Below are 26,385 nucleotides of genomic sequence, written 5' to 3'. Positions count from 1 at the left end.
GCTGTGGTAAGGAGATGTTTTCCCTCTCATTTAGGTGAGTAAGAAGAAAGCTTGTTACCTTTGTTGAAGGAAATACTCCATAAAATTGTGAAGCCTGAGGCTGGGACAGTGAAGTAATTTCACCTTGGTGTTTCAGTCTCTTCCAAAAATCTGTGAATTCATATTCTTCATGGCAGCAAAAGCCAAAGGCCTTCTTAATTTTTTTTGAAGCAGAGAGCAGATGTGTATGTGCATAATGCAGGCTTAACATTCAGCCATAGAATCACAGAACCATTTAGGCTTGAAAAGACTTAAAGACCTCTAAGATAATTGAGTCAGACTATTAACCCAGCAATGTCAACTCCACCACTAAACCATGTTCCTAAGTGCCACAGCTGCACATGTCTTAAATGCCTTCAGGGATGGTGACAAAACAACTTCCCTGGGCAGCCTATTCCAATGCTTGACGACATTGCTGAAGATCTTCTTCCATAATATCCAAACTAAACCTCTCTGGCACAACTGAAGGCCTCTTCCTCATCCTGTCTCTTGCTGTTTGGGAAAAGAGGCGGATGCACACCTTGCCACAACCTCCTTTCAGGTAGTTCTGGACAAGGCTCCTCTGCACTTCCTTTTCTCCAGGCTAATATGAATTACATATGTATACATACAAGTAATACAAAATAGAATTAAGTAATATAAATCCTAGGTAATGCTAATGAGATAAGAAAGTACAGAAACAGTCACGGGTTTGACATGCAGGAGCTTGACTCTACCTGAACACACCTTTGGGCAGGAGACAACAATACCCAATAATGCATTTTCTTCTGAGGTTCTTTCAGAGCATTATGACCAATGGATGTAACACAAACATAATCTGAATACTGAGTGGGAGGTGGACAAGAGAAGCTCAAATTAGGCCAAGTCTTGAACTTGCTACTTGAAAACAAATTCAGCTGAGTATCTAGTTTAAATATCCGGGAGTCTTCTCTGGGATGCTGGCATTTCGTGGATGGAAGAACAACTAGGAGTTTATATATCATAAACCCTAAAGGCATTACTGAAAGCAAATTATATAGATTATAATATGTACCAGTGGGGAAGCTGAAGAACTGTTCTTTTTTAAGCTTGTGCAGATAACCTGATTATTCTACCTGATTTCTTCAGAAGGGAGGAAAAAAGACACCAATAAAACCAACCACCACCCTCTCAACTAACCCAAACCAAGATACAGTCTTATTTCTGAAAAAAACCCACCAAAATCCCACACAGGTTGTGAGGAAGAGGTGAGAACCAAATGAACAAAACATGCTGCTTAGTTTCTCTAAGAACAATTTTGAATTTAGCTGGCTTCAGTCATCATGTCATTTAGAAGTAGAACAGAAAAGCCTTTATTTAAAAACAATTCTTAGTTGAAATTCACCAGCATATCTTCAGTCTTATTTGAAATTCTCCAAGTGCAGTGATGCAATTTCCCAAATGTGGCAGGACCTTGCAGATGTTTCCCTGGGCAAGCAACTCTCCAAATACCCCTTCATCTCTGCTTAGCAGCTGAGTTTTCTAGATTTAAATTCATCTAGTTTTAGTAATGGCGAGACTCTGTGTCCAGTTCTGGGTTTCTCAGCATAAGAGAGACATGGAGCTTCTGGAGCAGGTCCAGTGTAAGGCTGTGAGGATGACGAGGGTGCTAGGGCACCTCACTTATGAGGAAAGGCTGAGGGAGCTGGTCCTGTTTAGCCTTAGAGGGATCTCATCAATGCCTGTGAGCTTCTTGTGCCAAGGGGACAGAGCGTCTCTTCTCAGTGATGCCACACAATAGGGCAAAGGGCAACAAGCAGAAAGTGGAACACAGAAAGTTCCACCTGAACACGCAGAAGAACTTCTGCATTGTGCCTGTGACCAAGCACTCCAACAGGTTTCCCACAGAGGCTATGGAGTCCTCCTTAGCAGGGAATTTTCCAAATACGTCTGTACCAGTTAATCCTAGGGTATGTGCTCTAGATGACTCCACTGGAGCAGGGAGGTTGGGCCATCCAGGATTCCATCCAGCGGTCCCCTTCTAAGACTGGCTATTCTGTGAGAGTCAGGACAGAGCGGTGCTGCTGAAGGGGCTGACAGGCTCTCCGTGCGCGCTTTGCAGGCTCGGACTACCTCGGGCGGCTTCTGAAAGGCGACAGAGGGCAGGAGCCGCCCAGCATCCCTCCGCAGACCCGTAACCTGGGCGGCTCTGCCTGGCTGGTGCGGCCTGACCTTCATCTGCAACGCGAGCCGAGAGCGGCTCTGCCCGGCCGCGGCGCCGACCTTCATCTGCAACCCGAGCCGCGACCGGGCGGGCGGGCGGGCGGTGCCGCCGCTTAAAGCCCGGCACGGGCGCTGCGGAGCCGCTCCGCGGGCACCGCGCCGTCGGGACTGCCGCCACCCGCGAGAACGGGTCTGCCTGGACTGGGAAGGTGAGCTGAAATAATGAGAGGGGAAAACCGCAGTCGGAAATCGAACAGGTGTTTGGTGTGGGTTTTTTGGGGGTTTTTTTCCTCTTTTTTTCTCTTTATCTGGGGTCGATTAGGTATTTTCTTATCGATGTTGTTTTAGGCTTCATCAGATTCACTTGTGGCTTTTTGCTAGGGATTTTGTTGTTGTTCTTCTTCTTCTTTTTTTTTTAAATTTTTTTTTTTTTTAATATTCGATAGATCTAGAAGAAAAGCTGGGGAAGCTAAGAGCATCAGTTATTTACTGCCTTTAAATGCATCCTAGTACCACATGGCATAACGAGTGAGCGTCTTATCATTGTACTCATGACCATGTTATGGCTGTTTAGTTCTAATCAAACATCAGGTAACCAGGGAAATCATCTATGCTGTAATAGATTGTTTCCAGCAACTTTTATATTAATGATTTCAGGATTTATCATAAAAGACTACTAAACCAGGCTACTGACTTAAGTTGCCTAGTAATACTGTGCACTGTTCTTAATAGCTGACTAATAACACTTATTTTTTCATGTTGTTACCATTTTTTTTCTTTTTTTCAGTCTTTCTGTTTAAATAGAATATTGTTGAGACCAAAATGTGATGAGTCATGAGAAAACCCACAGATGTGAAGTCTTTAAATATTTACTAAATCAAAGTGTTCTTTTGGGGGGGGCTTATTGCAGGTACTAATTAAATGACTCTTATAAGCAGACAACAAAAAGAACAATGAAGGGCTATTCTGCAAATTCCATGGAGCAGGACCTATCAGATCCTGGTAAGAAGGAACACCAAAAGTATGTTTGAAGAATATGTTCCACAGCTTTTAATCTAAAGAATGCTGCAAAGCTCTCCTGATTGCCATAGGGATTTTGTAGGTGATGACATGATGAGTTTCCTGTGAATGAGTGAATTGAAGCCACACCTATAAAATATTTTTTGTGTGAATCATTCCATCAAGTTCAACAAAATTGATTTACTTTTGTAAAACTGTTCAGGAGGGTCCTAGCCTGGGCATGAAAATTCTCCTGAGGTAAGCTGGAAGAACGTTATTGCTTTCAACTTGCTGTCTCAAACAGCCATTGTAGGCCAACTAACCTTAAAACAGTAGGTAAAAATTCTATTCATTGTGAGTCAGCGGTAAAAGTTAAGATAAATGTAAATTGGGAGTGGCTGGTACGGGGAGCACCTTGTCTCCTTTTGTTTTACAGCTGGCTCCTCACTGTGGTGACTTACCTGTTTCTTTATATGTATTTTTATGTCTTATTTTATGCATTTAGAACTATAAGCTTCCTGGGTAGGCTTATGCTTTTATCTAACTTTCTGAAGCTCCCAGCAGCACAAAGGAAGTGGGGCATGTAACAACTACTGCAATAGAATAGTGAAGATGGCTATTAGAGTCCAGGACATGATTCTTTAGTTAACTGCCACCTATTCTATGTTACCTACAGCAAATATAACCTTCACTATAAGCAATTCCACTCATTTTGTGAGGACTTTTCCTCACAGATTTGCATTGAGTTGTGCTGGTATTTGAAGGAAGAATTAACCCCTTTTCTTTTACTCTTTGATAATCTTTCTGTATAAATGCTTTGTAATTATAACAATGAAGTTGTTTCCATCTCATAAATGGACATGGAAACTTTTTCTGGGAATAAAGATGAACTGAAGAGAAAGAGCCTGGTGAATTTTTCTTGAAACTCCCTCCCAAGGTCATGAGAAAGAACTAGTTTTTAAATGCAAAAGAATCAGCAGTGAAAGACATAAGAAGTTGTACATAGATGGACTATTTTGCTAAAAAAGTCTTTTTGTTTCACAGAATCTGGAAGCAAGGGGTGTGATGATCCCTCTTTCCAGCATGAAGAGCATGTAGAACAAAATGATCAGTTAAAGCCCAAGGAGGAAATGTAGGTATTTTTTTAACTTAAAGTAAACTGGGCGTATGGGGATGTCAGAGGGGCAGGGGAGGGAGGAGAAGAGCTTAATACAGGTTTGCTAAAAAAACCTCTCCTCTTAATTAGTCTTTTGTACTCTACTCTAGGAAGGAAGATGAGAAGCCAGAGAAACGAATGGTTGGCATTTTTCAATTGGTTAGTGTCCTGTCTGATGGTCTGCTTTATACTTTCTTTTCTACTTGACATTGTGAGTTTTTTATGAATGACAATTCATAGGCAACTAAAAATTGGAGAAGCCTGATGACTACTGATTCTAGACCTGCTCTCTGAGAACCAGGGATAATGGTTTTGTGGCAGTTTTCTGTAGGACAGCTATTCCCAAATGAAATAGCGCTTGCATGTGAACTTTATTACTCTGAAACAAGAAAAGTTTTATTCTCCTGTGGTTTATTCCATATATGTCTGCACTTTATGAGATGGCTAGGCCAGTCAGGAATAAAATGCTCCAAATTCAGATTAACCACATCCTGGGATATCTATAGCGGTTTAAATTCACAACCTTCCTCAAACAAAACAAAGCCTCAGGGGTAGACAGGTCTTATGATACAATCTATCTCTGCAGAAAACATTTTCTACTGGTAGGTATAAGCCAGGTGCTGGTCAATAACTCACTCTTGTTTACATAGTAGAGGCATTATCTTAGTAAATATGTAACTCAACATAACTCAACTCAATATATTCTACAAAGGTCATCATCACTTGTAAGCATTGAGAATCTGTGTCCTGCCAGTGCTCTCTTAGCAGCCTGGGTACTAATTTGAGGATGTGTTGCACTACTACAAAATCCTTGTGTACTGAGTTGTCCTTCAGTTGGAGTGCTGCTACTTAGAATATGTGGATGGAGCATGTTCTGCAAGTCTGCTGTACTGTAGCAAATGCATGAACTGTCAGGTGTAATGTCACTTTTTTCTCTCCTTTTTTTTTTTTTCTTTCTAATGCTTACATAGTTTCGCTATGCTGATGAGGTGGATGTCCTGTTGATGATAGTTGGTTTGGTTGCAGCAGCTGCAAATGGTACTGGAATGCCACTTATGATCATTATCTTTGGAGAGATGACAAACAGCTTTGTGCTAAGTGGCGTGCAATCCAATGGTAAAAAGTTTAAATTAAATTTCTCTACATATTGGCTGTGCTTTGCTACTGAGGCTAAGATTCTTTTTTCTCCCCAGACCATACACTGGTACATATCTAAGGAAGCATATAATGAGCCACACTCATCCTGCTGGAAATAACCCACTTGTTTCAATCCATCTTTAATGACTAGACCAGGGCAAAACCAAAGCACTCTATGAATGTACTTTGTTGAGATAGTAGGGAGTACGATCAACCTCAGTTAAAAAATTGTGTATTTGCCAAATAAGTTTATATTTAAGTTTTTATTGCAAGACCCCACTTGCAAAATGCAAAACATTCCCAGCCTTAATGACCTCATATTGCCATGAATCAATTCTTCTATATAGCGCTTCCACAAATATTCCTACTTTTTATTTCCTCTTCACAGATACTTCAGTAAATAATTCCAACTGCCCATCAGATCCAGGTGTGGATATAGAAGGTGAAATGACAAAGTAAGGGTCTGTAGTTATCCTGTTAATAATGTATTAGCAGGTTTTCTTTTACTGTGTTATCTGTTTGAGCAGAAGCCGTGTTTGCTTTCCCAATAATGCATCACAAGCTTCAGTATTTACTCGGGTGTGATTAATGCTGCTCTGTGTGTCTATCTTCTCTCATGAGCTACAGTGGGATCACATGGACTTTGGTTCCCTTGTCCCAGGTTTGCTTACTACTACGTGGGAATTGGCTTTGCTGTGTTGATCCTGAGCATCATCCAAGTGTGGACATTTATGGTTACTGCTACAAGGCAAACCGCAAGGATCCGGCAGAAGTTCTTTTTTGCAGTGCTCCATCAGGAGATGGCTTGGTTTGATATTACCCAGATAGGAGCACTGAACACCAGACTGACAGAGTGAGGGCTCTGTTTTGGTTTTTTATTTACGCACATACACACACCCCCAAGTACGGCACTTAAAAGAAAACTGACATTTATCTCAGCAGAATAGCCTAGAGAGTTAAAAAACCAAAAAAAAAACAACAACAAAAAAATCTACCAAACCTAAAGTGTGACATATTGCAACTCAAAATGAGAAATTCATTATCCTTTTCAGCTTCATTTGTGCAGTTTGTGATATGTGCATTGGAAGGGGTATTTTAATGAAATGCCTGACATTGGATTTCTGAAGTCCATGAAGTACATGTTCAGCCACTGCTAAACAAACAGCTTTGCTGTCTCCACCTAGTTTATACACACCAAAAGCTGACACTTAATTGAATGGAAACGAGCCTGTACTTCAGTATCAGCACTTGTACAAGCACGGCTTGTACTTGTATCTCAGGCAGTAGTCTATCTAGCCAGTTAAAGTCTTTGGAGTTGTTCCATAAACCTAAATAGATTTAGGGGTGAGGACTGTAATGCCCATGTGCTATGGGATTATTTGTGTGAACACTACTTTTTTTAAATACTTTTTTTTCTGGATTTTATGGTAGCTTTGGACACAGATCTGTCCTGAAAAAGAGTGTACAAGAAGCTTAAATGAAACCACTCTCAACTCTAATATCTGTGTGTTCTGGGAAGAGAAAATAGTGAAGAAAATATGTAATAAAAGTGGAGGTTATTCCAAATAATGATATGATGGAATGGAGGTAGCTCTTCATCTGAGTCAGTAGCCAAAATTATGAACACAAAATGCATCAGAGAGCTGAGCAGAAGATATAATTGAGAGATGGTCAAGTTGGGTGAAGAGGTCACTTGATTGTTTACTTATATTGCTCCATTTGGATGCCAGATGAGGAAACTAGGTCATTGGTGACCTAGTGACATGGCACAGAAACAGCAGAGAATGTTGAGAATACAGAAAATGAATCTTTAAAAACAGGAGGTTTCTGCTGTGTTTTGGCTACAGAAGAGCCTAATGGTACAGTTCAGTAGCTGTGGTTAAAAATTTACTTTTGCCAGTTAGGAAATGGCAAAGCTCCTGACATGAGGCCACACAGCAAGAAAAAGGGGAGGGAGTCAAAATGAGAGTTATTCTATACTAACAAGTCTTTTTTTATTATTGTTATTTAAAGTGATATCAACATCATCCGTGAAGGCATCGGAGACAAGATCAGTATATTTCTGCAGTTTTTTTCCACGTTTGTGTCAGGGCTTATTATAGGACTCATCTATGGGTGGAAGCTGACACTGGTGGTTATGTCAGTCAGCCCACTTCTTGCTGCATCAGCAGCAGTTTGGTCAACTGTAAGTGTGTGGGGACTTTTAAATAAAGAAAAGCCTTACAATTCTTATGCACAGAAAAGGGGCAGAGAATGGGAGAAACCTTAATGTGGTTTCTAATTTGGGAGGTTGGCCCCAGTCTTACTTTGATTTCTACTCCTCCTGCAGCCTTTCTCTGGGTTCCCAAGCACACTCTTGTGTTCCTTCTGTCTGCATATCCTGCCCTCATGCCATGAGGGTAATCTCCATCAGAGCATCCTTCTGGCACAACAATTTACTCATGGCAAGCACTGGGGAAGCCCTCGCTTTTCCCTCCTAGCACAAATACTTTTCAAGCTCTTTCCATCTGCACATGCATGTACCACTCTCTTACAAATAATTTACCAAGTTTCTTGCTGAATACAGAATAAATCTATACAGCTATGCAGATACATACAGCTGCTGAAAACTGAAGTGATATAAATCAGTGAAATGGCTGGAGAGGTTTCCTTTTCAGATAGGAGAATTTTCCCCTTATGTACTATTTAGCCACATTAATGTGTATGGCTCATACTCCTGAGTGGCTATTTATTATATGATTTTTATGGGCTTTTTCCTACCTGAAGCATTACAAATAAGCTAAGAAAAACAATGTTAGAGGCTGTAATGTGATTTCCTTTCTTACTTCAATATTTGCTGGTGCTCTAGTGTCTGAACACCTCAGAAAGTCAGAGCAGCTACAGCGCTCCCTGCTTCACTCTTCCCAGTGTGGTTTGTAGGCTTGGGAGGAAAGCAGATGGGCCAGAAAGCTCACCTGATGTTTGTGTAGCCTTTGATTGTCAGGAGGAGACAATGATAAATTGAACTCTATTTGAGGGAAATTCAGGGTATGGGGAGGAGCTGACCCCCACATTGCTAGAGTCTGGTCTTGTGCGCCTTGTGGGATTGTTCTTATTCACCAAGACAGTGTGTGTGTTCTTTCAGTAGGCTGCAATAACAGCTGTTTTCCAACTTTTCAGCTCCTGGCATCCCTTACTGCTAAAGAGCTGTCTGCTTATGCCAAAGCAGGAGCTGTGGCAGAAGAAATTTTGACAGCAATCAGGACTGTTGTGGCTTTCAATGGACAGCAAAAGGCATTAGAGAAGTAAGTTTTAAAATTAATAATTATATTTAAACTATGGCATGGACATTAAGTTGTGGATTTGTTTTGTGGGAATTTTTTTTTTAATCCTTTTTGGAGGGGCAGAGGGATGAGATTCTCCTTAGTGTCATTTTGTCTTTCTATCAGTGGACAAATCAGCTGAAAACAAAGGTGTGCAAATAGACCTAGTCAGTGAATACAGACTACTTGGTGTTGTCACTACAGCAGAGATGAAAATTTCTCCTTTGATTGAGATCTGGAGTTGAACTGAATGTGAAAGTGGTGGGAAGGTTACCTTTACCCATGAGTCAGATTCAGCAAAGCATGCAATCAGTTGCTTATCTTCTAGGGCATTTGTGCTACTGCTCTGATCTTTGATTACTGAGCTTATTTTTAAACTACACTGGATATCAGCCTCGGGTAAGATCACATTACTGGCTTTTACAATGATTTGCAGCTTTAATGACTTGCAAACAAGCGTAGCTGCCCAGTGTTGGCCCTAGTCATCCATACAAGGTGAAATGATTGTGGCTGGCCACAAACTTTTTGACATGTATATCAGGTAACTCCACAAGGATAAGCAATAAATTTTTTTATACCAATACAAATTTATACAAATACAAAATCACTGATTCCATGCAGTTGGGAAAAGCAAAGCAGATGACCTGATCCATATGCCCCATGAAACTCTTCTATCTTTTTCAACTCATATTTGCCTTCATCTTGTGCAGAATTTTTAAGGTGGTGTGAACCCTTGCTTAGGATCCTACGGCCTGTTCCTGTATTGCTTCCAGGGACTGAGCTCTGATTATCTTATAGCCCTGTCTTCTGCTTACTGGAATTTGTTTTTAAGGTGCAACAGTATTTGTACTGTTCCTGTTTGCATAGTAAAGGCAAAAAAAGCCCTAAGATGACCCAGATAATGCTCCCTGCCCTTCTCCCCATAGTCTGCAATTACCAGTGTCTGAAAATTAAATTACAGGAGCTGTCAATATTAATTTAAAATACTTTGTCTAAAGACAAGATAACTGATACCTGAGTCAAGTAAAGCCTTTCCTTTTTATGATTACCCAGTCAGCCTCTTCCACAGTTCTACTTTCATTTAAACTAAAAAACTCCAAACAAACATAGTGGCTCCCCTAGGAACATCTACTAGGGACAAACTCCTTCCAGAGAGTTCCATTTTTCAGATAGTGGATTGTGACTCCTTCACAGCTCTTGAATGCTGACCTTAGAGTTAGGAAAAGCATCCTTTTACTGCACAGTGTCTCCACTGACAGCAGAAGTTTACTCTTGCAAGTGATCTTCAGTACCTTTCGTTTCAGGCAGAAGCTTGGCTTTTCCTCAGTATTTGAGTGATCACCTGTATTTATCACACTACTTAAATGCAATATCTATTTCCCTGCAAGACCTATGATGCTGCTGACTCAAACTTAGAGCCTGGTTTTAAGAGCACAATCAAGTCAAAATATTTCAATATGTTTGGCTAACAAATATAGCACTTGTGGCATCTTAGAAATTTACATGAACAAAATTAATGTTTTTTTTTTGAAGATTGCCTCCCAGCTGAATGAATTGCATGTTTTCCTAGGATGGGGTTGTACTTTATTAAGAATACATATTGGGAAAAGAGTGCAAGCTACTGACCATGTTGATTACAGGCAGAAAGTTACACTATTCCTAGGCTACACTTTGCGTAATGAGCTTGGGTAAATGAAAGCTACTTGCAGAAAACTATGGATGAGTGAATGAATTTGAACCATCCTTGGAAAAAACAATTCTCTGGTTGGACTTTTCAGTGTCTATACTGATCTTCCCCTGGTTATATACGTTACTCAGTAAACTGACCTAAGGGAAAAATACTTGACATACAAAAATGGCCAGTAAGAGAATGACTTTGCATTCGGAAGGAGCTCTCATTTATCTCCTTCCCTATTGCCTGGGATTTTTGGAGGATTTTCTTTTTATTTTGCTTGTTTTAAATGTGGACAACTAACTTTTACCTTTCTGATGAACAATGCTGCTAAAACCTTTTCAAGGTTTCCTTTCAGAATTAATGGAAACAATGAGTTTGAGGGCCATTGCATCTTCTATTGTGATAACAAACTTGTAATGCTTAATTGTTTCCTGAATGTCTTCGAAAACAGTATGGCAATATTGTTGGCATATGTCAGAGCAGATTTATTCAAATTAATTACCTCCCCTAATAGTCCTCTGTAAAAAAAAAAAAAAAAAAAAAAAAAAGGAAAAGAAAAACCCCTGTATTCTCTTTGAGATTTTAATTGTTTTTCTTTCATAAATCCTGTTAATTAAGAAAACGTCCCTGGGAAGTATTAACCAGAATGGCATGTAGTACCTGTCAAATTAATAGTTTCCTTACTCACTTTCAGATATGATGCTAACTTAGAGATGGCTAAACGTGTTGGAATGAAGAAATCCATTACCACTAACACGTGCCTAGGTCTTTCACAATTTTTCATCTTTGGATCCTATGCCCTTGCATTTTGGTACGGGACCAAGCTCACTGCTGAGGATCCACATTATGACATCGGCCGTGTATTAATTGTAAGTACAGCAAAATGCTGCTTTGAAAAATCTTCTGTATCTTCGGGAAAGTTATGTAAGTGGTGTCCCTGCTTTCTGCTACATGCTTGCTAAATTAGCTGTCAGAGACTCAGTATAAAACAACTGAATGGTATTCATCTTGCCTAGCTTTTAATGAAACAAGTTTGATTGTCTTGGACTCTATTTGTAAGGTGGGATGAATCACCTAAAGCTGGTGCTTAAGTCTTTCTAGTGCCCATGTAGGCACTGGTGGCACTGTAACCATTGATTGCAATGCTCCTCTCTGTCTCCCACAGGTGTTCTTCTCTGTGCTTGTTGGAGCTTTCTGCCTGGGCCAGGCAGCTCCTAACCTGGAGAGTGTGGCCAATGCACGTGGGGCTGCCTATGAAGTATATAAGATTATCAATAAGGTAAACACCCAACCACATGGAATAGAAGGCTTTCAACCAACTTAACTTCCCCTCCTTCTCCTTTTTATTCTTTTTCCCTTGAGAAATATAACAACAGCGCTCTAAAGCCCCAAATCATCAACTCTATAGATATTTACTACAGAAATACGTAATATTTTCATTGATCTAAAAAAAACCCAGCCTCTTTGTTACAGTGAAAGCTGTAAAACCTGGTATGTGTGTCTGAGATATATGGTTGAGGTTTTTCTCTAATATTAGACTTTCTGCACCAGAGGGAAAGTAGTATGGCACTATACTAATTTTTAAAAATGCATGTATGCACAAATTCAGCTGAGATGGGGTTTATTGGGGAGAGGGAATTGGTGAAGAGGCAGTTAATATCACTATTGAAAGTTATAATAATAGTAATCTCTAATGCTGATGTTACTGTAAAAAGGGTTTTCCGCATTATCTTGATGTTGCTGTGCTATGCAGCAATTGCATATCTGTGTATATAAAATATTTTAAAGTAGGAATCAAAAGTTCATGGGGAAATGGCTGCATCATTCTTTTTGATGTGAGTATAAAACCCTCCTCTACAGATTACTGAGGCCCATGTTTTGGTTGCAAGAGAATGCAGTTAAGTTCTGCAATTATAGATTTTCTGCTATGGATTTTGTTGCTTTTGAAAATGCACTATATTTGTCAAGTAGAATTCTCGATTTGATGTTACCCCATATTCAACATTCTGCAGGTAAAATGCAGCAGTTCTGCAACAGTGTAAACCAGCATCTGAGAAAGTAAAGAGCAATGCATGTAGCAGAAATAACAGTTCCAAAAGTGAAATAACCACCAATTTATTTTACAAACCTCTTTCCAGAAACGGCTCATAGATAGCAGTTCTAAGGAAGGTTACAAGCCAGACAAACTCGTAGGAGAAATTGAATTCAGAAACATCCATTTCAGTTACCCTTCCAGACCTGATATTAAAGTAAGTGCTCTGCTTAGACTACTGAACTTATTCAATTTGTGTCCATGTTGTTTGTCTAATTTTGTCCTTGAATGTGAAATGCATTCCTGTTTTGGGGGATGGGGCATAATTTTCCCCCCAGTGATGCACAAAGATAAAGCTCGAGATCTGCTGTCACTGTGTATCTCATTCTCTTCTGTAGGACAAATCTAATGTGTGTTGTTCCTAGTCTGAATTTCTATGAAAAAGAGTTTTGATAAATCAAATAAGATTTTTCTAAATCTTTCATTAAGGCTTCCAGACTTTAAGCAGTTTAACCAGAATTTTTTTTTTCCAGTTTCTTGGCTCTTTGGAGTTATGACATCCTGTGTGAAAAATTATGAGAGATGGACTTTCAATACATTGATAGTGTATTTTTGTGAACATATCGTCCTAAATGTACATTTGGAAGTCAAACATTGTTTGAGGAAAATGTTAAAATTGCTGTTCAAGAAACTGTTGTGCCTGCTCTTTGCTAGTTCAGTTTCCACAGTGACCTGTTTACATCATGTCATGGTGATTGCTTTTGTGGTGACACAGTTGGTTTGACCTCTCTGCCATATTTGTTTACAATCTTTTAAATACCTTGATGAAGGTGAAATGGAAAGGAAATTACTGCTGTTCTTTCTTACTTGGTGAAGAACAAGGTGGAAATAGAGATTTCAAATGTCAACAATTAAAAACTTGACATGCTGATTTAGTGGTGAGCATGGGAATGTTTATACCTCTCTGGCTGTTTTTTCAGGTGGCTTTTCCCATTGAGGGAAAAGGTCTGAGGTCTGTCCCATTGTGCATCAAATCTGTTTCCAGGACACTGTGATGTCTGGAGGGCAGATTCAGAGCTGAGCTTTCTCTTTAACTGAATTTTTTACAATGCATCTTCTATCCCTCTTGGCTCAGAAATCTGAAGGGACAGAGCAGAGTCTTCATCCTTTTTCCTAAAAAATCCTATTCAGGCTGCTTTGCTCTGTTGTGGGTCAGCACACCAAATGGGAGGGAAATAAAAAATATTTCTCATCCTCCCCAAATCTGAGTCAGCAGCTCTCCCTACTGAGAGCATCAATGTTATTTAGTAGAGCCAAAGGAATCAGCAAAGCTGTGTAGAAGTTACCCACGATCTCTCAAGCAGTTGACGCAGTACATTATAATCTTCCCTGTCCAGGTTTAACCAAATCAAAGAGATCTAAGGAGTACAGTTTCTGTTAGTTTAATCTTGGCAATACATTGCCTGATGAAAGAGAGTTAGAACTAGCCTAGTGTGTGGTAGTAATTATTTGCACCTGGAGATATTGTGATATCTAGAATAAAGTTCATTCTTGATAATGCAGGCACCAGGATATCAGCTTCCTGGGGATGTAAAATTTTGTGGATGTAATACTGGGAGAGGAGAGGAATATTGCAACTATTTTAATCTCTCATTGCAAAAACATGTGTAGGCAAACTTATAAATCAGCCTGGTATAAACAAGAAGAATTCCCATAGCAGCCAAATATTTTGGCAACTACACAGCATTACTTGTAATGACATGGACATCTTTTGAGGTAAAATGTTCTCTAAATGTGTAAATAGCAAAAATGATATCATTAACTGCAGCTATTCTCCAGATTGCTGAGGCTGCTAAAAATAAGGAATGGGACTTATTAAGGGCTTCCCAGCAATTACTTCGTCAAAACAACCATTTATATTTTAAAAACAGAAAAAAGCGGGCTTGGTTTTCAGTGATACTTTTTAGCACTTAAAAATAATTTTCTGTGAGATTCATAATTATTATGCTCTGGAAAATGGAATAATAAGCAGGATAATTTAAAATCCCAAGCCTGCTACTAGATCACACAAATCAGAGAAAATTAGCTATGAAGTTCAGAGTAGTGTGGCTGTGTCTATATTAGTTTGAGTGTGCTGGGGAATTTTCCCAGGCAATGGAATGCAATGGTCTATGAAAGGGAACTCTTAAAATGTTTCTTGGCATGAACTTGGCCTGTTCCAGTTATCAATCTTCTCAAAAAATTCCCAGGCTTGTTTTGGTAGCCAGAAGGATCTACGGGCCATTCCCAAAAGGCAGGTTGCATGCAACCATCCAGTTTCAAAGGCTAATACATTTCACAAGCACAGGTGAAGAATTTTTCCTCCAGGATATTCCCAGATAAAATTATTATATTATTGTTGTCAATAATATAACACAATTATACAATTATATTATTATTGTTGCCATACCTTCAAACTGTGGCCCTCATTACTGCCTTGATAGCAACGGCTATGCTTACCTTGACAGACTGTTCTCTAATCAAACTTCTTAAACTAAGATGTATATATATATATATATTTTATTTATTTCTAGATCCTCAAAGGTCTAAACTTGAAAGTTCAAACTGGGAAGACCATTGCTTTAGTTGGTGCCAGTGGCTGTGGAAAAAGCACTACTGTTCAGCTGCTGCAGAGATTCTATGATCCTGACCAGGGAGAAGTGAGTGTCTTCAAAGGAATTGTAAAAACTCAGAGCTATTAGGACATGCATGATTTTCCCATATTGACTCAATCTTGTTTTCTATTTTGGCTGAATTTCACCATATATCTGCATAGTTCATATTTCCACTATTTAAATTTCAAATGAACTATCTTCTCTTGTTGGCTTGACTTCATTATTCTGCTCCTTCTTACCGTACTACGTCACAAATAGCAAATGCCACAAGTCTTGGAGTAGACTTGCAAGATCTGAATTAAAAATAATTATCAACTGTTCATTTTTAAAATTCCCCAAACGTTTTTAGGCAAAACATAATCCAATACAGTCCTGCTGTATTTTGCTTCCTTTTTTATTGAATGTAAGCTACAACCTGGAGGGAGTTTTCCTATTTTAAATGGTTGATTTCTTGGCTTGTTTTTCAGTATCTGCTAACTCACAGCAGAAGTTTCCATCATTATGCATTGCATGTCTTTTATCACTAAACACTAAATCCAGTTGGTAAATGGTAAATACTTCCCACATGAAATTTCCAAAGGAAAAAAGTGAGAGAAATGAAACTATTTTTAAGAAAATTTGCATTATGTTCTTGATATTCGAAGGATGCTACTTAATAGTTGCTACTGCTAGTTGAAAGTAGGTAAACATTTCAAATATGAAAAATTGAATTATCAGTTTTAAGGTATCAAGGCAGCTGTTTTCAACACAGTTCTTTCTTAAATTTAGTTTAAGAAAGAACTGTGGCTGTTCATTCCTACCCCCATGCCTCATTTTGCTGTGTCAATGCCAATGTTCATAGGATCCCACTACAAATTACCTAGGTTTAAAATAACTTTCCCTTTCCTTTTAGTCAACTTGGACTCTCTTTGATCTGGTGCTAAGCACAGCCACAGAGATGATTGTGTAGCCGCAACTGTGAGGCCATCAAACTGGCACAGGGGCATGAGAATCGTGTAAAAAGTGTGCAAGGAAGCTGTAAAATTCCTAAGCCAACTCAGACTTGATGGTTATTGGGGGATAACAAATGGGGGGGGAAGCCCCTGAAGTCTTCTCTGTTTATGCTGTTCATCATAATTTTCCATCTTGTGCAATGAATGGAAAAACTGCAGTTGTAGCTTCTCCCCCAAGATAGTTTTCTATTAAAGAACTTTTTTTTTTTTCTTGACCTTCTGGTTGATATTTCATTCAGGTAAGAGTAATTAATTGCTTTATTATGAACAGGGTGCATTTCCTTGACTTCTTTGACACACTCTTTTCCTCTCAGATTATATTAGATGGTCGGGATATTCGGACCCTTAACATAAAGTGGCTACGAGAAAATATTGGCATTGTGAGCCAAGAGCCTGTTTTGTTTGCAACCACAATAGCTGAGAACATTCGCTATGGCAGAGAAGACATTTCTGATGCTGAAATTGAGCAAGCAGCCAAGGAAGCCAATGCTTTTGACTTTATATCTAGACTGCCTGATGTAAGTTCATGAACTCTGAATGTAAGAATGAAAGGTCCATTTAGGCTGGTGTCCCGTTTCTGAGAGGCAGAGCATGGGAATTGAAGTTATACTGCAACTTCTCAAAATATACTTATTGCCTCCAGCAGCTTTCAGTTTAGAGAGTTTTTCAACTAGACATTGTGCCTTTGGTTGCTCTCAAAGGACTTGTGCTGGAGTCTGGGAAAAAAATGTCAATGCCTTAACTCAGGAAGCTTCACAGTGGTATTGCCATCCCTATCCATCTCATAAAGCATAGAAGAGTTGGCTTTTAAAAAGAAGAACCAGTAATCCAGAGCCCTTTGTCAGGAGCTGTCTGTACATTCACAGGAAAGGGGGGGAGTGGGTGGAGGTAAGTAGGTATGCCCTGAAGTAAATAAGTATACCCTTTTAGCAGCTACAAAGCTCTTCCTCACGGCTTTGAGCCCTCTCTTACCAGTAGGTGCCTTACTCCTTTCAGGATGGGACTGAGAAGGAAGGTCAAGCATTCTAAATACATCCTCATAAATGGATAATATGTCCTTGCCTTTGTTCCTGAAGTTAAAAATGTGGGAAAAGTGCCCATCTGGGATTTGATTTCAAATCCTTTTACTGCTTTAGAGAGCTTGGCCCCATCTCTCAAGCAGGTGCCATTTCAAACATGTCAATCTGTTCCAAGCTCCATCTTCTCAGGAAGAATGATTTGTTCATATTTACTCTTAAATAGTATGTAATACTCCATGTAATAAAAAACTACAGTGGACTTTGAGACTTGTGACTTTGCAGTAAGTGATATGGTCAGTAGGAACCAAACCATGGCTCCAAGGGGGAGTGTCTCAGATTCAAGGAGGCACACTATTGGTGTGTCCTTATAATTCCAACTCTTTTGGAAAGGTAGGCAATCCTCAGAAAATATAGAGATCTTTTTTACAGGCTTGCCTTGAGAAACCCTGGGGTTTGGAGCACTGAGTGAGCAATAAAGATCTTTAAAGAACCATAAGTTCAAAGTTAGGCAGGCACAATAGGGGGGGTAGGAGGGTTTGGCTAAGGGCAGTTGGATAGATGTCTTTCCATGTTTGCTCTGCCTGTGCTCAAGTCAGCTGGAAAAAGCTACATCTTCTAGAAGATGAGTACTTAGGGTTGCGCTGAGAAGTGAGGATTTGAGGTGTCTCACAACTTCTGTTCTGTTCTCTCCTTTATCAGAAATTTAACACCATGGTGGGTGAAAGAGGGGCTCAGCTGAGTGGAGGCCAGAAGCAACGAATAGCTATTGCCCGAGCCCTAGCAAGAAATCCCAAGATTCTTCTTCTGGATGAAGCTACATCTGCATTAGATACTCAGAGTGAATCCATAGTGCAAGCAGCTCTTGATAAGGTAGGACTCACTGAAGCTAGCAGCTGCCATGAAAAAGTGCAACAAGCACTTAAGGAAACTTAGCCTACTATTTTCAGCGCAGGCTTCCATCAGAATCAAGAATATTGGAAAATAAAATTTGGATGGATGCTCAATTTCAGTGTTTTAACAGGGAGTTTGAACCATCAAAATCTTATTTGAAAATTGGGTTTGATTTTTTTTTTAGGGGTTTTGGTTTTGCATTATTAATAATTATGAAGACACTTAGTCATGTGGAACTGTAACTTAGGTCTCCTGCACTCCCTTTCTCAAATCATAATTGTTCATTTGCTGGTAAAATATTGATGGCATCTTATCAAAGCAAGATGTGAGGACAGAATGGCCTTTTTCAGAGAACAGTATAATCGAAAAGTATATGTTATTGATATCCCTAGTATTTTTTCCTTATTAAATAGTTGCTTCATAATTTTAAGAAAGCTCTTGAAATTTAGCCATTTTCATTCTTTTCCTGCTTTTAGCAGCCTGACAGCTCTAGGGTGGGTGCTGCTGCAGAGCAGAGCTGTCAGATCTTGTACCCATGTCTCTGATCAGCACACCATACCTTCCTCACAGACCACCTTCTTCAGCAGTTTCCATCAACATACAGTAGAACCCATGGGCATTGATGGAAAAAGAACTTAATGGTTTGGCTTGAATGTTTTTTATTTTGTCTAATAATTTTTTAAATTTTTTTTATGAGATGAAAAATCCTGCCTTTCATTTCAGTAGTTATGCAGAGAAATAGGAATTGCCGTTACGGCTCCAGGGAAACAGAATTTGTCGTCTTTACTTGCTAGTGAGTTTAAATCTGATGTAGAGTGCAGCTCTTTGTTATAGTCCTGTAATTCCAGTGATATTAGTATTGAAGTAACATGTAGATGCAAAAATAATAGTCATATAATCTTCCTTCTACATGCTTTGTTTTTTGGGGTTTTTTGGTTTGGTTTTTTTAAATTTTGTAATCAAGTACTTAGCTTTTCCAGAAGCTTATTGCTTCATTTAGTGCATAACAGAGGGAGGTCACTCAATTAAGTGAACTCTTTCTCATCCTTCTTCATGTTCTCAGAACACACCAAAATGAGCCCTGAATCATAACTTAGTCATGTTTTCACAGCATTTTGATGTCCATCAGTGTAGTCCCCTAATGAGATTTCCAAATTTCATTTCAACATCTCTGAGTGGAAAAAGTGGTGCTACTATTGTTCATTATTTTTACAGCTGAGGAGCAGAGATGCTAACCTCATGAGCGCTCTCTGTTTCAAGGCATTCATGTGCAGCTCCTTGTAGCCAGCTGTTTGTAGATAACTTTGTACCCTACAAAGCATTTTGCTAGCTCTGCTCGCAGCTCCCAGCTGCAGTGGTGAAGGCTTTGTGTGTTAGGCCAGAGGCATAAAAACCACACCGTGGCAAACTTCCTGGGAGTGACCTGCAGCGGGTCCATGGGGATGGCAGGTGTAGGGGGAAGAATTCAAATTTCCATGGAGGGAGTCCTCTACTGCAGATGGCCTCATCTTCTTCATGCTCCTGTTCCTGCACCCCTATGATGTGCAACTTCTGCAGCAAGAAACTCCCAGCAGGTTCCAGGGTTCACAGAACGTACTTGTTGCATGAGGTTCCCTTGGATCTCTCCTCCTGCCAAGCTGCCATCTGCTCCAGGCATCAGGGTGCAGGGAAGCCAGCCTCTCCAGCAGTCACAAGGTAGCCTGTACTCACTTATTGCATGAGGGCCTCTGGTCCGTGTGAGAGGGCTGGAGAGGGGTGGAACACATAGCCTGCCGAATGAGACTTCGGCAGCTCTTCCTGCCAAATCCCAGTAGGATTATTGTCAAATGAGTTTGTTTCAGAAGGGAGTGGCTCAAATCCATTTTTTGATGCAAGTTTGCTCCTCTACACTTCCCTGCTAAGTCTTGTCAGAAATTATGGCGATGGTGTACTTTCAAAAATTTGCAGGGACAAAGAAAATATCTGCTCTTTATATATTTGTTGTCCTAGCTTAGTTTTCAGAAAGATCTAACTAATTTTACAGCATTTCCCCATCATGCTTACATGCACTTGGAAACACTTTATGAGCACTTTATGCACTTTGGCTCAAACAGTCCAACTATTACAATAGTCAAGTAATAAATAAACTTTAATTACAGTCTTTGATATTTGTTGCCTGTCTAAAAGATTCACGTAGCTTTCTCTATCTAAATTAGTCAAACAAAACTGTCCTTGGACTGCTAAACAAGGACACAAAGCCAGGAAAAAATAAAAATCTTTGCTTTTAAAAGAAAGAAAAGTATTTTAAATTTTTCTATTTACTATATATTACAGGTGACTAAAATAACTTTATTTCTGTGCTGTTTTCTTGCACAACTGGGTTTTGTGTGTTTCTGTAGGCTCGGGCTGGACGTACCACCATTGTGATTGCTCACAGGCTGTCTACCATCAGGACTGCTGACACTATTGCAGGATTTGAGAAAGGTGTCGTGGTTGAGCAGGGGACTCACAGTGAACTGATGCTGCAGAAAGGAGTCTACTACTCCCTTGTAATGCAGCAGGTAAGGGCAAATTTATTTACTTTCTTTCTCCATTTCACAAAGTTGCCAAATGGTTGGCGGAGCTATTTTCTCTCTAGTTCCTGCATGTTATCCAGCTGGCAGCTGCTCAGTTATTCTAGTCTGGGCACAGAGACAGGCTTGGAATTCTTGGGGGTTTTACCCATAAGTGTTTCATATTTACACAATCCAATATGACAAAAACACAAGTGAGTTTAAGGCACAGATCGCATAATCATGGCATAACCATAGAGGTGTTAGATTCCAGGTGGATTCCATAGATGGCTTTAAAGGAAAAGAGGGGGGCAAAATAAAATAGTCTACTGCTCTGCAATTGCAGACTGAAATTTATGTAGCCTATAGACAGCTACAGTTACACAACTGAAACAGCAGTATTCAGGAGAGAAAAAAAGTCTTTCTTTCTAGTCAAAATGCCTTGTAAATGTATATCCTGAATTCTCACTAGGGTTTTACCAGTGATGTTCAAGATGATGGCACATCAGAAGATAGTGAAGGCGCAGGGGCTGAGGAATATGAGGAAAACATAAATCCTGTAGAAGAGCTGACTCTCCAAAATCATTTTGAAACCTCTACGGTACCAGGGAGAGGCAGTACACGAAGAAGACCCAGCCAATATAAGAGCAAGAAGAGCTCATCTAAAAATCACTTTGGAAAAAAGAAGAAACAAAAGGAGGTGGAGGTTGGTATTAGAACTTCAGTTTAGAATTTTAGTTATAAGATGTAAGCATAAACAAAAACCACACAACTTGGATTACTTTTAGATAGCTGTCTTTTCTGCGACCCTTACTCAGGTGCTATTGCAGTCAGTACTCACCAGACTGAGGATAATTTGTCTTAACAAAGATCTTCATTTTAACACTACTGAGTTAATGTGGAACTTGAAAAAAATTGCTATTGATTTGTCACATTGCTTTGTACAATTCAAGAGAATTATTTCAGTGGTACAGATATTTATTTATTTATCTAATTAAAGCTAGTTATGAGATTTCATTTGCAAGATTCTTTACTCCCTGGTACTTACTGCTGCAAATACTGCTGGACAATACAATCCCTGGAGTGTGCATACCCAAACTGAAGGCACTTTGGGGTATCATACTACATTTATGTCAAGCAAAAAAAAAAAAACATTGAACCCCTGACATTTTGAAGAGCATTTCCATTAAAAGAGCCATTACTCTTTCTGTTTTAGTATATGCTTCAGTTTTGCAGGGTTTTTACAGATAAAACACCTTGGTTGACATATGTTGACGTACATCAATAAAAGTCACGTAGGAAATTTGGGGTTAAGAAAAGTTATTTCATTTCATCAAAATTGAATAAAACTCGCTCATAGCATCAAAAAGAGCAGATTTCTAGTGCATTCTGGAGCAGACTTAGGATGAGCAGCTCAACAGAAACTTGATTTTGTTTTCTATTTTGTAGTACTTTTTTCATGAAACATATTGGAAGAGTGATTTGCTATATTAAGGTTACTTGAGGCTTTTGTTTAGTTTTTGAGGGTTTTTGCCTGATCTCAAGACCTTTGAAGTGAAGAACTAAAATTTAAATTCCAAAGTAAAACCATTAATTCTTTTAAGGCTGTGGAAGTTAGACTCTCCTCTGTAATAAATATTTAAAATAATTGTGAAATCCTTAGAATGATTTTATCTGGTGATTTTCCTCCTCTCTAAATGACATCTTCCAGCTAATGAATATTTCAAATGGCAAGAACTAGCTGGACTCATTCCCATTATCATATAAAATGTCACATAACTTCAAAAGACACTTTTTGGCTGTATATTAATACTGCTTAAGACCTTAGAGGAAGTAGTGGGTGTTCATGCTCAAGAGTATAATATTCATCACATTCAGAAAAATGAAGTCAAACATCCAGCAGTTGTAATTATTTCAGAAAAAAATCAGCCCACTTTTATAGTTGAGACTTAGCCACTCTCATTCAGCATCTAAAACACAGGATAAAATAGCCAGGAAGCAGGAGCAACTTGCTTATAATCCTGACTAATATTTTGCCTAATTTCGGATGCTTAAATTATTTACTTTTCCAGAAATATCCCTTTGGAGGCATAGGCACTTAAATAAAGTGGTAAAGCAAGACAGAACATTTTTTGTGCCTTGAAAGCACAAACAGGCTAACTGACTCAAACAAATGCCTTGTTCCTGGCTTTGGTAATGATTCATTGGATATAGTTTGCCAAAGAGAAAAATGACCTCTCTACCCAATTGTTCTATTGCCAGCCCACTGGCATTTAGCTGAACTGGAGGAGTTTCTTCTGTCCTCTGAACTGTGAGATGTTCAGTTCTTCATAGTGATGGAAATGTTAGTTGCCATTCATGGTGACCAGTCCTATCTGACTTGCAGTGAACTGTCCTGGCCCCTCTCCCCTCATGACTTAGCCTTTTGTTAAGTTTTTTGCCTACAAATTTTTACAGTGCAGTTGATGTCCTAGGACATGAAACAGCAAAGAAGCAAATCTCCAGCATGTCTGCTTGATCTGAGGGCACAGAGAGGGCTTTCAGCATTTTATCAAGACAGTTCACTGCTCAAGGCCTAATGAACACCCACTGTCTGGAGAATTTTATGTTCTCCAACTTTCCAAGGAAAACTTACAACTTTTTTCTGTAGGAAGAAAATCTCCCTGTTGTGCCTTACTTAAAAATCTTAGCCCTGAACAAACCTGAGTGGCTCTATATACTGCTGGGAGTGATTGCTGCTGCTGTCATAGGCGCAGTCCATCCTGCATTTGCTGTTATATTTGGAAAAATCATTGGGGTAAGTTTTTTGGGTTTGGTTTTTGGGTGGGTTTTTTTTTGGCTTTTTTTGGTTTGGTTTTGTTTGGTTTTTTGGTTTTTTTTTTTTTTGTTTTGTTTTTTTTTTTTTAATTTTGTTTGGGTGGGGTTTTTTTTTGCAAATGGAAGTTGCGGTCCTGAGCTTTCTTCATTGTCAACCACTCACTTCTTTCTGTGTAAGTCTCTGAGTGGGATTAACTCATACAAATACATAAATTGAAAAATGTTGAAGGGACTCTCTAGAAGCAGAGGATGGTGGAACTGCATCTGACTAGTGGAGGAAAGGAGGAACATTGATGTATCTGGGAGAAAAAATTAGTACAATGTAGGTTTAATGGAAAGTTGGACTATCTTCTGGGTCCTCAACAGAAAGTTGACTGCAGACTGGTTTTAGGATGCAGGATACTTGCTAAAAGAAATTAAAGTAGACAGAGAAGCTTCTTAATGTGAAGGCTTGCTTATGTAATGGATGCTTGTCTGTGTACTCATTTTTGTGGGTTTTTTCCTTTTCATAGGCTTTTCAAGAAAGAGATCCAGAAAAAAGGAGTAAAAACACAGTGTTGCTTTCTTTACTATTTCTTTTACTTGGAGTGATTATCTTAGCAGCATACATAATCCAAGTAAGTGTCACTACACTGAAATCTTAAAAGCTCTGACCTCTCCAGCAGGCTGCAGGTATAACTCGTATCAACACAATCTGAGAAGTGAAAAACCAACCAGAGCTTACAAAAATATGCACAAGTGCCAGGGTCTTCCTGAGATATGTAGATTTAATGTTTACCTATAGACATGGATCTATGTTTGCTCTTGGTTTAAATAATCCACTGAAGGAAATGTTAATTCAACATGATTGAAATCAAAGTTGAGGGTCTGGGCATAAAAGTCAAAGTTAATACTGACATTTCTCACTGATTAGTCTATAGGCTCTTGCCAAAGTAAGTATAAAGCAGACTCACTCTTTCCATTGCAGACAGTGCTTTTCATACCATCAAGTAAATTCCATCATTTCCTGTGCTCTTAAAGCTTGCAGAGAGCACCGCGTGCTCTCTGTTGTCCACATCATAAAAATCCGTCAGTATGACTGCTGTGAGTGAATGTTTCTGGTCACAGTCAGGTAGGGAGGCCAATCACTAGACAGGTTGGTTTATATTGCAGTGCTGCTGTCTGTGCGTGTAAGATTGACCAGAAAAGTTTAATCTCCCTTTGCTTGGGTGGTTGTGATACAAGTATGTAATATATAGATGCCTTCTTTGCTATGCTACTTCCTTTCTGTGAGAAAATCAGGTTTCAGGTTCAAGAATGTGAATGATGCTTTTCCCAGGACATATATATTCATAGGGGGTTGTAGGTGTGATGGCTTTTGTTGAGCTTCTTGGTGTGATTGCTTTTGTTGTGCAGAGTTATAAACAGAATTACAGCGTCAGATGAGAAAATGTGACTGGTTTTCCTCCCCCAGGGATTCATGTTTGGGAAGTCTGGGGAAAGCCTAACAATGAGACTGCGCTCTTTGTCCTTCAGAGCATTACTTCAGCAGGTATGAATGAGGCAATTAGGATATCGAGAGAGAAATGGGTATGGACAAGAACCTGTGTGTTTGTAGAAACATCTGAAAGGGACCAGAAGACAGTAAATTGGTGATTGGAAGAAAAAAGAACCCTACCATAGCCTTTGCAAATAAAAAAGCTTCCTTTCCTTTCTGTATGTACAAATCATTGTGGGTCCCTTCCAACTCAGGATATTCTATGATTCTGTAGCTGATGGGATAAGTAATTTGTAAGAGAACAGTTAACTTCTTCAGGACCAAGGAATGTCTAAATAAATGGGGCTATAATAAAAGTTTCTAAATAGGCGTGTTCAGGCAAACATCATAGCCAAGAACACTTTGATTATAAACAATCAGATGTTCACAAAAGAATAATATTTTTTAAGCTTTTTCTTTTCATTTACTTGGAAATGCTGACTATGCAGAGAGAATATTCAGATAGACATCCTGTTTTGTACTTTCATGTAATTTTTTGAAACAAAAATCAATATCTTTCCTTGCAGGAGATTGGGTGGTATGATGACCAAAAAAATGCTGTTGGTGTTCTGCTAACTCGTCTTGCTACAGATGCTTCCCAAGCTAAAGGCGTATGTTGATTCTTTTACGTGTATTTTTCAAACATCTTTTTCCTTACAAATATTAATTGCAATTGGCCAAGATTATTTCAGAAAAAAAAGTAGGAAACCTACCCCACAGACTGGTAAATGTCTTTACACAGCATGCTACAGACATATTAGAAATGGTTTCTCAGCTGATAATTTACAACTTTCAAAAATCCAGCTGATGTTCATGTATCTTTCATGTACCTGTAAGTCTTTAAGTTAAATATATAATAACTGTAGATCATTTCACTGTGCAAAGTGAAATCTGCATATATGCTTGGACCAGTCACTGGATGCTAGGTTTTTACACCATCTTATGAGTGTCACCTGAATGCCACAAAGAGGTTGCATTTGCAGAGGATACAAACCCTTACTCACCTCATGGAAGAGAACTCTTCTTCCCATTGCCACAAAATGTGCTTTACAAACAGTAAGAAATAGACTAGAACAATTAAAAAGTGCTACAGAGGGCAATGGCCAAGGAAGGGAACTATTCAAGAAGCTGGTATAAGAGAGGTGGCCACTGGACACTGGAGAGAGAATATGGCAAATTCTGCAAATTCTTCCTTTAACTTCTCACCTCACCTGCAGAACCTGACAATCTGCCAAACATTTCTGTTTCTTTCTGTCTCTTTGAGGGGAAAAGCAAATCACTGCAGGACTTGTGGGGAAAGGTTTACTAGTGTGTTTTCCCCCCTTTCGTATTTGTACATCGCTAATCCTTTAATCCCTACATTTTTCAGTCTCCATAGGTTTTTGTTTCTTTCCAGCCCTCCTTCATTGCAGGCTTGCAGGGATGAAATAGACTTTGACAAAAT

General features: G+C 39.2%; 1 protein-coding gene across 5 annotated transcripts in view; it reads left to right on the top strand.

Moving 5' to 3' along the window:
* The first annotated feature begins 2,113 nt into the window (after nt 1-2,113).
* Nucleotides 2,114-26,385, top strand: part of ABCB5 (ATP binding cassette subfamily B member 5) — a 34,924-nt gene continuing 10,652 nt past the window's right edge. For 2 of the 5 annotated variants that reach the window (XM_084215732.1, XM_084215729.1), the window contains exons 1-21: nt 2,439-2,748; nt 3,131-3,222; nt 4,264-4,351; nt 4,486-4,534; nt 5,347-5,491; nt 5,901-5,967; nt 6,174-6,365; nt 7,526-7,697; nt 8,672-8,796; nt 11,184-11,358; nt 11,655-11,768; nt 12,628-12,738; nt 15,095-15,220; nt 16,482-16,685; nt 17,886-18,056; nt 20,456-20,617; nt 21,081-21,314; nt 23,259-23,405; nt 23,938-24,042; nt 24,879-24,956; nt 25,469-25,552. In XM_084215732.1, the coding sequence (XP_084071858.1) occupies nt 3,174-3,222; nt 4,264-4,351; nt 4,486-4,534; nt 5,347-5,491; nt 5,901-5,967; nt 6,174-6,365; nt 7,526-7,697; nt 8,672-8,796; nt 11,184-11,358; nt 11,655-11,768; nt 12,628-12,738; nt 15,095-15,220; nt 16,482-16,685; nt 17,886-18,056; nt 20,456-20,617; nt 21,081-21,314; nt 23,259-23,405; nt 23,938-24,042; nt 24,879-24,956; nt 25,469-25,552 (2,598 nt within the window). In that variant the 5' untranslated portion in view covers nt 2,439-2,748; nt 3,131-3,173. The other 3 variants (XM_084215731.1, XM_084215730.1, XM_084215733.1) reach the window with 3 other exon arrangements.

This window comes from Fringilla coelebs, assembly GCF_963513975.1.
Source record: "Fringilla coelebs genome assembly, chromosome: 1".
Classification (NCBI taxonomy): domain Eukaryota; kingdom Metazoa; phylum Chordata; class Aves; order Passeriformes; family Fringillidae; genus Fringilla; species Fringilla coelebs.
This window is presented reverse-complemented; position numbering and strand designations above follow the sequence as displayed.